The sequence below is a fragment of the Copidosoma floridanum genome, unplaced genomic scaffold (assembly GCF_036245765.1).
Source record: "Copidosoma floridanum isolate Cflo_tuat_1 unplaced genomic scaffold, Cflo_Japanese_pri ptg000006l, whole genome shotgun sequence".
NCBI classification, from domain to species: Eukaryota; Metazoa; Arthropoda; class Insecta; order Hymenoptera; family Encyrtidae; genus Copidosoma; species Copidosoma floridanum.
In genome coordinates this window covers 10,370,089-10,382,529 of record NW_028321883.1, presented here as the reverse complement: position 1 = coordinate 10,382,529, position 12,441 = coordinate 10,370,089, and the positions used below count along the sequence as shown (strand labels likewise).

Here is a 12,441-nt window from a genome sequence, read left to right as displayed (position 1 = left end):
TAACAAAGTGGCCAGTAAGCGCCCCGGGTTGTGTGGGGATTGACGCTTGTGTTATTTTATTTATTACATTAAAAAACAAAGCGTCCAGTAAGCGCCCCGGGTTGTGTGGGGATTGACGCTTGTGTTATTTTATTTATTATTTTAATTAACAAAGCAACCAGTAAGCGCTCCGGGTTGTGTGATGATCGGTGCTTGTGTTATTTTATTTTTTTTAATTAATAAACAAAGCAGCCAGTAAGTGCCCCGGGTTGTGTGGTGATTGGCGCTTGTGTTATTTTATTTATTACATTAAAAAACAAAACGGCCAGTAAGCACCCCGGGTTGTGTGGGGATTGGCGCTTGTGTTATTTTATTTATTATTTTAATTAACAAAGCAACTAGTAAGCGCTCCAGGTTGTGTGGTGATCGGTGCTTGTGTTATTTTATTTTTTTTAATATATAAACAAAGCGGCCAGTAAGTGCCCCGGGTTGTATGGGGATTGGCGCTTGTGTTATTTTATTTATTATTTTAATTAACAAAGTGGCCAGTAAGCGCCCCGGGTTGTGTGGGGATTGACGCTTGTGTTATTTTATTTATTACATTAAAAAACAAAGCGTCCAGTAAGCGCCCCGGGTTGTGTGGGGATTGACGCTTGTGTTATTTTATTTATTATTTTAATTAACAAAGCAACCAGTAAGCGCTCCGGGTTGTGTGATGATCGGTGCTTGTGTTATTTTATTTTTTTTAATTAATATACAAAGCAGCCAGTAAGTGCCCCGGGTTGTGTGGTGATTGGCGCTTGTGTTATTTTATTTATTACATTAAAAAACAAAGCGGCCAGTAAGCGCCCCGGGTTGTATGGGGATTGGCGCTTGTGTTATTTTATTTATTATTTTAATTAACAAAGTGGCCAGTAAGCGCCCCGGGTTGTGTGGGGATTGACGCTTGTGTTATTTTATTTATTACATTAAAAAACAAAGCGTCCAGTAAGCGCCCCGGGTTGTGTGGGGATTGACGCTTGTGTTATTTTATTTATTATTTTAATTAACAAAGCAACCAGTAAGCGCTCCGGGTTGTGTGATGATCGGTGCTTGTGTTATTTTATTTTTTTTAATTAATATACAAAGCAGCCAGTAAGTGCCCCGGGTTGTGTGGTGATTGGCGCTTGTGTTATTTTATTTATTACATTAAAAAACAAAGCGGCCAGTAAGCGCCCCGGGTTGTGTGGGGATTGGCGCTTGTGTTATTTTATTTATTATTTTAATTAACAAAGTGGCCAGTAAGCGCCCCGGGTTGTGTGGTGATTGGCGCTTGTGTTATTTTATTTATTACATTAAAAAACAAAGCGGCCAGTAAGCGCCCCGGGTTGTGTGGGGATTGGCGCTTGTGTTATTTTATTTATTATTTTAATTAACAAAGCAACCAGTAAGCGCTCCGGGTTGTGTGGTGATTGGTGCTTGTGTTATTTTATTTTTTTTAATTAATAAACAAAGCGGCCAGTAAGCGCCCCGGGTTGTGTGGGGATTGGCGCTTGCGTTATTGTTTATTGTATTTTTTTAATCATTAAAGCTTGTGGTACTGCTTTTAGGCGCGTTGGGTTATTGGGTTAAATAGCTTAGGATTAATTTATCGAGTTATGGTGTATGAAATGTTGTCGAATTATCTGGGGTTTTGCGTTTTGCTTCATATAGCCAATTTGAATTTCCCGCAAGTTTGGCAGTTACTTTTGAGAGTGCTGGATGCAAGGTGCTACCAACTTAAACCTTGCATCCTCGGAAAAAATATTCTGTCTCCGAGCGCTGATCTTGAAGCCAACACTGTCCGCCGTATCTTTTACGGTCCTAATTAACTCTATACAAAACTTACACTTATCACAAGTACGCTTCCAAATACACAATACCCAGCGGACTCACACATCTACACACACACATAAAATAACACAAACTTTAAGCTTCTCTAACTGTATTCCGGCACAAGCCAAGATTCGAGCTTCACCCAGATGCGTAAGTGCCCCCTCCTCTCATCTCTTCAAGAGCGAGTTGGTCTCCGAAATTCTCCCTTATTTTCCTTCTGCTTTCTTCTCCTATGCCCTTTTGTCTTCTAGGGGAGTGGTCCTCACGGACCTGTCCCATGCGGGAAGGTTAGTTTTTAGTTGGTAGGCATACCGGTTGAATCCAACACTACCACCGGATTAGCTGGGGTGTCTATGAAGATTTTCCCCTCCCCGCTCCATTAAACAAAAAAAAAAAAATAAATAAAAAAGAGATGCAAGACTACTCTCATGTTCTTTCTTTTTCTAAGAGAGGGACATTTTCACTTAGCTTATGTTCACATGGAGCGCAATAGAGCGAGCTGCAGGATCCCGATCGAAAAGCTTAAGAACGTTTGGTAGAGGTAGAACCTTGTCATGAATCTTTAAAAAATTTTAACCAGACGTTCTTATTGTTGTTACAATATAGCTGTTAAAATTTTAAGAGGTTCATCTGTTTTGTTTTTGAGATATTGAATTTCAAAGTTCAGTCATTTTAACACGGTCGCTTATGGGGAAACTTTTAAAAACTCAGTTTAAAAAAAATTGGCGTGATGAATGTCTCCAATTTTTTCATATGTCACAGATAATGTTATTAACTATATGTACACACAAAGTTTCACGACGATTGTCTGATTAGTTTATGAATAAAAAAATTAAATAATAGTTCGAAAAAAACGCAACGGCAACGTCGCAAGAAGCGGGAAATTCGAAATGTTCCAGGACGTAAATTAGTAAATATATTAATATTATGGTAGATATTTATGTATTTCTGTATAAAACATAAGCTTATATATGTGTGTAAGTGTAGTACATAGGTTCCACCCGTACCCATAACAAAACAATGTATTATAATAACACATAATTATTTTTCTTAATAAAATTTTTGATTTGTAATTTTTATACAATACAATTTTTTTAAACAAAATCCCATGCTTGTAGTAATCGCAGAGACTAGAGTCTGTCCTAATTATTTAACATATCACTTTCAATGAGACTTTACAAGTCACATAAAAATTCAAGAATTTTATTTACATTAGCTACAAATATAATTCTATGTACACATATCTGGCAGAAGTATTTTTAATTATTTACTTATTTTTATTACATTGTGATAACGAATAAAAATTAAATACTTACATCTTGAGCACAAATACATTACAAATATACATATACGCTGCCGTAACCGACGCAGCAGACAGTACAGATACAGACACTGCGGAGTGCACACCACCTGATGTGTGTATATATGTGTGTACATGAACACTCACACATTAGAGACCCGTGTGGCGATGCCAAGTCTCCACTGACTCCACTCATCGCTGCTTCCCCCTTGCCCCGCAAGTGGGTAGGTCCAACCAGGGCAAAGACATAGAGGTAGATAGCGCAGTGTAATGGGGCATTATGTGGAGCCAATGTTGGCATCCCAATTAACCTATAAAGGACAGGGTTAGAAAAATAAAGAGAGGTATGAAAATAAAATTTAGTAATTAGTGTAGGTGATGCATATAAGTCTAATTCGTAATGACATTCATTAACATAATTTATTTGCAAATTACTCTCATTGTTGAATACTCCCACTTCATTGATCATTCCACGCTTCAAAGTTTTATTTACTCACGAACTCTTTTTAAATTTAACAACAATTAACGCTATTCTTTCTCACCCGTAGTAGTTTACTAAATTATTGAAACTTGAGTAAATCTTCGTATTTAACACTTAATATGAGTAATTACAGCTTTACTTTTTAATATACACAGTTATACAGCTGTCCCCTAATATATATATGTATGTATTTACCTCTCTGCTCTCGAATCTCTTGATGCGTGCAAGGAAAAGCTAGGTAGACGATAACTTACTTGTCCCCAGTTAACGCACACCCAGAGCCCCATTACAATTCTAGCTTGGTACCACCTAGGCAACACACATAGACCCCAGCTTACTAGCGTGGGAGCCCTGCTAACTTTCCGATCGGAATAGGAATTTCTCCATAAGCGGCTGTGTTAAGTCTATTGCGCTGCAGGATAGCCCTACTAAGTGGCGCAATAGACTTAACACAGCCGCTTATGGAAAAATTCCTATCCTGCTCGCTCTATTGTGCTCCATGCTTCATCACTCCATGTGACTGCGGCCTTAGGGCTCGGGCACATCGAACTGCGTAAAGCATGAAGCGTATCGCGTATCGCGTGAAATTATAGAATCAGGGAAAGTTATTCAAGGTACGCTTTACGCGAAAAAATTTGTCATCGCACACATGGGAGTAAAAAATACGCAAGTAAGTGTTTTTAACCCAATCACAGCGAGTATTTCGTTGGCTTTGCACATGCTGTCTCGCTCGCACTCATGGCAAAAATGAAGTTACGCCCGTATTTTTGTGCCTGTGTGCGCGATGACAAATTTTTTCGCGTAAAGCGTAAATACAGTCAGCAGCTAATGTCAACAGCAATTACAGTATCAATTGTATAATTAATCGAATTTCTGACATGGATGAAAAATAAATCGTAAGAACTTTGGGCAAATTGTGGAAAGTCTATACGACCTATGCAATGACCCAATATCACAAAGAAAAAGTAAAAAGTGTGAATGATTAAGCTGTATGAAATGTATTAACGGCTCTCAAATAAAAAGAAAACAGAAGTATATACTAGAAAATATTTTTTTGACATGTACAGGTTAGAATTCACTTGCGTTGAGAACTTCGAAAGCTTTTTTTGTTGACAAGACAGCAGATTGGTCAACTCCCCTCTACTTCAAACTTACGCGATACGCGAGGCTTTAACGCCTTTTCTATATGACCACAAAGTGGCGTATGTCTAACCTTCCTTACTTTTACGCGATACGCGATACGCTTCATGCTTTACGCGGTTCCATGTGCTCAAGCCTTTAGACATATTGTTCTTGGGTGTAATCCGCAATTGCCGCCAGCAGTTACAAAGTTACATATGTAAGACGTGACAACGTTGCGTGGTTGGGGGCGCTACTGCCGATGTACTAGTGATGTGATCCGCAATCCCGCCAGCAGTAAAGCAGACGACGTCAGTCTACTTGCTCTTTTTCGTGACATTTTCTGATTCTAAACAAAGCATATTGTGCTAGACGTAAACAAACACGCAGACCAAAAAAAAAAGTTTTAAGTGCCAAAAAGAAAAATGGAAATAACAGATTTACTGCTGGCGGGATTGCGCAAGATCACAGCAAAAATGTCACGAAAAAGAGCAAGTAGACCGACGTTGTCTGCTTTACTGCTGGCGGGATTGCGGATCACATCACCAGTAAATCGACAGTAGCGCCCCCAACCACGCAACGTTGTCACGTCTTACATATGTTACTGCTGGCGGCGATTGCGGATTACACCCCTTATGTATGCCATATGAACGATAAGAACGAGCAGTCTTTTTTTTTATATGTTTTTTTCCCTGCGTTGACCTTTACGCCGCAGTGACATGGCTGCGGAAGTAGCTAGCCAACGGAACGTCACTGCATCAGAAAAAAAGGTTCTCTTAACAGCGGTTTAGCAAGTGACGCTTTCGTTACCGTTAGACAAAAAGTACAGTGGAAGCCGTTTAGTTCGTTGAGCGGGAAATTCAAATATTTAATTCTCATTGGCTGACTTGATCACATAACCTATTTCATTGGTTAATTTTATACTTCCCGCTCAACGAATTAACTCAGTTAAAAATTTATAGCTACAATTATACCTATAAGTTATAGCTATAATTATAGCTATAACTAACTATAAGACAGCTACAATAATGTATAAAATTCAGCTATAAATATAGCTATAAATTACAGCTGTAATCTTTTCACAAATTTTGAATAAAAATTAGTTTAAAATCAAATTTTTTCAACATATATCGATCCAAATAGACGGTATCATCTGTGTGATAACAGTAAAACTGAGGGCCTAAAGTATTTTTAAACAATTTATAAAAAACCTGAAATTGCACATGATTTTTTGTTTTTTTTCTACTTATTCAAAAATACTTCAGGCCCCCAGTTTTACTGATATCATACGGATGATACCACCTGTACTAAACGATATATAATGAAAAAATCTGATTTTTAACTAATTTTTATTTATTATTTGTGAAAAATTTACAGCTGTAGTTTAAAGCTATATTTATAGCTGAATTTTAAACATTATTATAGCTGTTTTATACGTAGTTATAGCTATAACTATATCTACAAATTATAGGCATATTAATAGCTATAAATTTTTGACTGAGAAACGGCCTCCACTGTACATCGTGCACATGGATGCACAACTTGACGTAACGTCTCAACGAAAGTCAACGAAATATTAATTTAACATAATAATTAGCTTGATTTTTTAATGCTTTCACGTGTGATTGTACTTATAGCAGTGTTAGCTGTCAGTAAATGCCGAAAAAGGACAGTCATCCGATAATAATTTCTATTAAATACAGAATATCAAACTATTCCCGCTTAAACTCATGACAATTGGCAGCTATACTCTGACGCAACGTACTGTTCCGCGTCCATGTGCATAATGCACTTTTTGTCTGACGGAAACGGAAGCGTCACTTGCTAAGCCGATGGTGGAGGAACCTTTTTTTTTGAGGCTGCAGTCACATCGTCACATGGAGTTTTATGTTCTGAAGACCTACGCAAAATTTCAACTCTGTTTGAGTTTAAATATTATCAACTCAATCCATTATCCAAAAAATGTTATAAGCTTGCAACAGAAATATTATAATTACTGTTACTTAAGTAAAAATAGATAAATAAAACCAGGGTTTCGTTGTTAAATATTGTTATACCTATTTGGTTATCTGAGCGACCCTATTTACCAACCGTTCGATGTTAACATGATAATCATACAATATTATTCAACGTCTTATATCATGAATAAACTTTATTTTAACCATGGTATTTCATAAAAACTATTAAAAAAAAAATTTTTTATTGCTTAAGAGGACTCTTTTTGAAAGTTAGGATTCAAACATTATTCAAATTTTGCCGGGGGGTCTTATACGTTCTTAAGTACGTAAGGGCTAAGGGCTCGGGTACATGGAACGATGGAACTGCGTGAAGCGTAAAGCGTATCGCGTAAAATTATGGGATCAGGGGCCGTACCATATAACTTTTTTTGCTTTGCAGGCCTATGTTATAACATAGGTCGATGTACTGAAAAATAGTTACATGGTACGACCCCAGGGAAAGATAGGTAAGGTACGCTTTACGCAAAAAAATTCGTCATCGTGCACACGGGAGTAAAAAATACGCGCGTAAGTGTTTTTAAGCCCATCACAGCAATTATTTCGTTGGCTTTTCACATGCTGTCTCGCTTGCACTCATGACAAAAATAAAATTACGCCCATATTTTTATACCCATGTGCACGATGACAAATTTTTTCAGGTAAAGCGTAAATAAAGTACGCAACCTGTAAGTACAGTCAGCAGCTAATGTCAACAACAACAGTTAAAGTATTAATTGTATAATTAATCGAATTTCTGACGTAGATGAGAAACAAATCGTAAGAACTTTGGTCAAATTGTGGAAAGTCTATACGACCTATGCAATAACCCAATATCACAAAGAAAAAGTAAGAAGTGTGAATGATTAAGCTGTGTGAAATGTATTAACGGCTCTCAAATAAAAAAAAAACAGAAGTATATACTAGAAAACTTTTTTTTGATATATACAGGTTAGAATTCACTTGCGTTAAGAACTTCGAAAGCTTTTTTTGTTGACAAGACAGCAGATTGGTCAACTCCCCTCTACTTCAAATTTACGTGATACGCGAGGCTTTTACGCCTTTTCTATATAACCACAAAGTGGCGTATATCTAACCTTCCTTACTTTTACGCGATACGCGACATGCTTTACGCATTACGCGGTTCCATGTTCCCGAGCCCTTTATGGAGACAATTCTATCCTGCTCTATTGCGCTCCATGTGACTGCAGCCTTATAAGTAGTGGGAAAAACCATCATGCGGCAATAACCAGCGTTGGGTTAGGCGGATTCAATATCGGAACTTTTTCCCTAGATCGTATATATAGCTATACCGCATCTAGAGAGAGTTCCGCTGAGCAGACAGCAGTGAAGGGGCACTGCAGCCAAAGACGGTACCCACAACGCGCGAAAATTAAAAAATTGTAATATTAATAACACAAGTGCTTATTACCCAACGATCCGGGACGCTTACTGGCCACTCTGTCATATAATAAAATATTAATTACTAACACAAGCGCCTATCACCTAATGACCCAGGGCGCTTTCTGGCCATCTATTATATAAAAAAATTTTAATTATTAACACAAGCGCCTATCACCCGGTGACCCGGGGCACTTACTAATCGCTTCATTAAACAATATATTATTAATTAATAGCTCAAGCGCCTATCATCCGATGACCCGGGGCGCTTACTGGCCACACTATTTAATAATAAAATGTTAATTAAACACAAGCAGCACCCTGGGTTATCAGGCGATCGGCGCTTGCGATATTATTTAACTTTTTGTCATTTAATTATTTGTAATTTTATTATTAAATAGTGTGGCCAGTAAGCGCCCCGGGACCCGGGACATTGGATGATACGCGCTTGTGCTATTAATTAATAATATATTGTTCAATAAAGTGACCAGTAGGCTCCCCGAGTCATTGGGTGATAGGCACTTGTGTTATTAATATTACAATTTTTAATCCCGCGTGTCTTTGGCAATGCCCCTTCACTGCTGTGCTGTCTGCTCGACGGAACATTCTCCCTAGATCGTATAGCTATATATACGATCTAGGGAAAAAGTTCTGATATTGGATCCGCCTAACCCAACGCTGGCAATAACTCATTTACTCAAACCAGAGATCTCAAACCTGTCCTACGCTACGAGTAGGTATCACACTATCACCTCGAATTTCTTGCTCTTACCGCTTTTGCGTGCAAACTTTGCTCGCAAAGGCCTAAGGCTAAGGCCCGCGTAATCACCAGTCCAGTCCCTGCCATCACTACCTCTAGCGTACAAAGCGGCAATTCAGATTTCAGATGAATATGAATGCGGACGTTTGGTTTCCTCAATGAGTAGCGCCAATATTCAAGTTCTGAGTTCTGTTTTTTGGCATTCGGGAAGTTTGGATTCAGAGGAGGCGAACATAAGTTCTTAATATAAGCCCGGCAAAAGGTAACAGCGACAATAACGTCAGCTATAGGTAGAAAAAAGCGATTTTGCGTTATGGATCCGCGTAAGTTAACGGAGCTGCTGAGGGGGACCATTGACCATGCACAGCAGAAGCAGGCCGAAGAGCAGCTAAACCAGGTGAGCATGCACCCATTTAATTTGTCTGAGCGATTTTTTTCTTCGCAGACGCCACTGCCAGCTAGTAGGTAGCCACACGTGCTTGATACCTAACCGCACATTCAATGCGGCTGCAACGATCATGTCTGCACCCTCTTAGATGTTAAGCCTGACTACAGGCACCATGCTGTTTTAATTCTAGGTTCACAAAATTATCGGCTTCGCCCCAGGTCTCCTTCAGGTCATTATGTCCAATGACATCGATATGCCTGTGAGGCAGGCTGGTGAGTTGATTCGTCCCAAATTTTCTTTTTCATACCCTGTAAGGCTCTGTTTTAAGTTCATATTGATGAAAACCTCCCAAAAATGGAAAACGATGAATGTTGTAGTTTTATTTCTTTATGTTTGTGAGCGCTTGTCTATCTAAAATTGCTCATACCAAGGTTTCTGCTGTATTGTAGGTGTTATCTACTTGAAGAATTTTGTCATCACAAACTGGGCTGATCGGGAAGTTGAGAACAATGCTGTGCCTTTTAGTATCCATGAACAAGACAGGGCAATGATTCGTGATTCCATTGTTGATGCCACTGTACACGCTCCTGAACTCATTAGGTTTTTTTTTTTTTTTTTTTCTTTATAACCACCCTCTAGTCTTACCCTTTTTTGTACGTAGTTATTTTATTTTACTTTGTACATGTGCTTTTTCTTACAGGCTCCAGTTGGCTGTATGTATCAGTAATATTGTCAAGCACGACTTTCCTGGCAGGTGGACGCAGATCGTTGATAAAATAACTATATATCTTCAAAATCCAGATGCTACTTGCTGGCCTGGAGCTCTTTTGGCTCTTTATCAGTTTGTTAAAAATTATGAGTAAGCTGCATCTATGTTTTATATGCAATGTTATGTTATATCTGATGTGTTCAGAGACGAAGTTTTGTTGACTGGGACTCACATTAGTGGTAAATTCTAACATCTATTAATAAGTGTAGTTTAATCAGCTGTTAGCTCTTGTTTTCTTTTTGTTTAAACTAGTAAAGTAATTTGAAAAAGTAAATTTAAAATTGCTGATACAGTGAAGTAATGTGAATAAACTACCTTGGCTTTCAAAATGAAAAAAAATCATAACAGCTTGCTGAACCACAGCTTATGGGAGTTACCCAATATTACAACTATGACACCCGTGTCAGCCTGACTTCTGTTTCTTAACATACTGTTTTTTACTGCTTTTGCTAAATCCTTGGCTATACAGGTACAAAAAAGCAGAAGATCGAGGTCCACTACATGAAGCTATGAATCTTTTACTGCCTATGATTTACCAACTGATTTTGAGACTACTACCTGATGATTCTGAACAATCTGTCCTTCTGCAGAAACAGATACTCAAAATATTTTTCGCGCTTACTCAATATACACTCCCTCTTGATCTTATTTCAAAATCAACTTTCTCTGAATGGATGAATATTGTACGTCAAGTTGCTGATAGAGGTGTACCGGCAGAGACAAACAATATTAATTTAGATGATGATGAACGAGCTGATTTACCATGGTGGAAATGTAAAAAATGGGCACTGCACATACTTCAAAGAATTTTTGAACGGTTTGATAAAAAAATTTTTATTTCTAATTTGTAAACTTTCGTATATTTTGTGGCATTCAAACCCTGGCAAAGTGTTTTATGCAGTATGGAATTATTTTATCCGTTTACTGAATTTTAGATATGGAAGTCCAGGTTCTGTGAACAAAGATTATAAAGAATTTTCAGAATGGTACTTGCAAACATTTAGTGCTGGTATACTCGAAGTATTGCTGAAAATTTTAGACCAATATCGAAGAAAAATTTATGTTTCACCTAGAGTTTTGCAACTCTCTATTAATTACATTGATCAAGGGTAACTTGAAAAAAAAAATTTTTTTTATAGCATAAAGGCTTATACTTTGACATGCATTTAGTTTTATAACTATATTATACTTATCTTTTTTCCCTCGAAGAGTTATCCATGCATTTTCGTGGAAGTTTTTGAAACCTCATATGTTCGAAATTATTCGCGATGTTATATTTCCTCTCATGTCTTACTCAGCAGCTGATGAAGAGTTATGGAATACAGATCCATACGAATACATTCGTGTTAAACTAGGTTATTTTTGTTCTTATTAGTTATGAGTGCTGCCAGGTACAAGATAATTTATTATTTAAATAGCTCAGGATTTTTAATTACATCAAACATTTTTTTTTTTACCATTTATAAAAATTTATCTGAAGTTTTTAACCATTTGACTTTTTTATATATTGCTGGAACATGATCCTTGAGTCCTTTTCAGCTTGAATGGAGCGAGAGTAAAAAAATTAGATGTTTTGGATTTTTTTTTTTTCAAAGGCTTCCTTTAATAATTTCTTACCTTGGAGCTTTTACGCAAAGTAAGCCCAAAGAAGCAAAGTAGCACTCAGCCCCTTCAGCAAATAAACGTCGTTCGCAAATCGGATGTAAACGTACATCAACTACACATTTGCGCGTTAAAAGTGTACTTGTTGTGCATGGTACAAAAACTACGCTTCACATGCTTCACACTTCTTTTGAGCTGAAAAAAATGATCTATCATGTCCAAGTAGTAGGTACCAAAGTCTAATGGTTCAAGACTTCACATAGATTTTTATAATGGTTAAAAAAAACTTAACCAGGTAAAAAAATTGAAAACCCATGCTGTTAAAATGGTAAATCATCTTTTGTCTAGCGTCACATGTTTAAGCCCCTATATATGTGTACCCTTAGACTTGTAGACTTGTTTAAATGACATTCTTACAGATATATTCGAAGACTATATATCTCCTGTAGCTGCAGCTCAGGCCTTGTTAAACTCTGCTTGTAAAAAACGTAAAGACATGTTGGAGAAATCAATGCAATTGAGTATGGAAGTTTTGACCAGCGCAAATACTGATGCAAGACAAAAAGATGGAGCTTTACATATGGTATATTAAAAGTAAACTTGAAAATTGTATAAATCGAGATTACAAATGTACCTATGACCAATTTTATTAACGATCAGGTTGGAGCGCTTGCCGATATTTTATTGAAGAGAAACATTTATAAAGAACAGATGGATGAATTACTTCTTCAGTATGTGTTTCCTGAATTTAATAGCTCACATGGTCACATGAGAACAAGGGTACTATCCCAATT

At 37.3% G+C, this 12,441-nt stretch overlaps 1 protein-coding gene across 3 annotated transcripts in view; it reads left to right on the top strand.

Moving 5' to 3' along the window:
* The first annotated feature begins 3,415 nt into the window (after positions 1 to 3,415).
* msk (importin-7 msk) overlaps positions 3,416 to 12,441 on the top strand; it is a 133,649-nt gene continuing 124,623 nt past the window's right edge. Inside the window, exons 1-10 of one of the 3 annotated variants that reach the window (XM_089598333.1) lie at positions 3,416 to 3,477; positions 9,008 to 9,285; positions 9,467 to 9,548; positions 9,726 to 9,876; positions 9,977 to 10,135; positions 10,515 to 10,862; positions 10,981 to 11,154; positions 11,255 to 11,400; positions 12,067 to 12,230; positions 12,308 to 12,427. In XM_089598333.1, the coding sequence (XP_089454459.1) occupies positions 9,202 to 9,285; positions 9,467 to 9,548; positions 9,726 to 9,876; positions 9,977 to 10,135; positions 10,515 to 10,862; positions 10,981 to 11,154; positions 11,255 to 11,400; positions 12,067 to 12,230; positions 12,308 to 12,427 (1,428 nt within the window). In that variant the 5' untranslated portion in view covers positions 3,416 to 3,477; positions 9,008 to 9,201. Of the gene's footprint in view, positions 3,478 to 8,804; positions 9,286 to 9,466; positions 9,549 to 9,725; positions 9,877 to 9,976; positions 10,136 to 10,514; positions 10,863 to 10,980; positions 11,155 to 11,254; positions 11,401 to 12,066; positions 12,231 to 12,307; positions 12,428 to 12,441 lie in introns of those variants that run through there. The other 2 variants (XM_089598332.1, XM_089598331.1) reach the window with 2 other exon arrangements.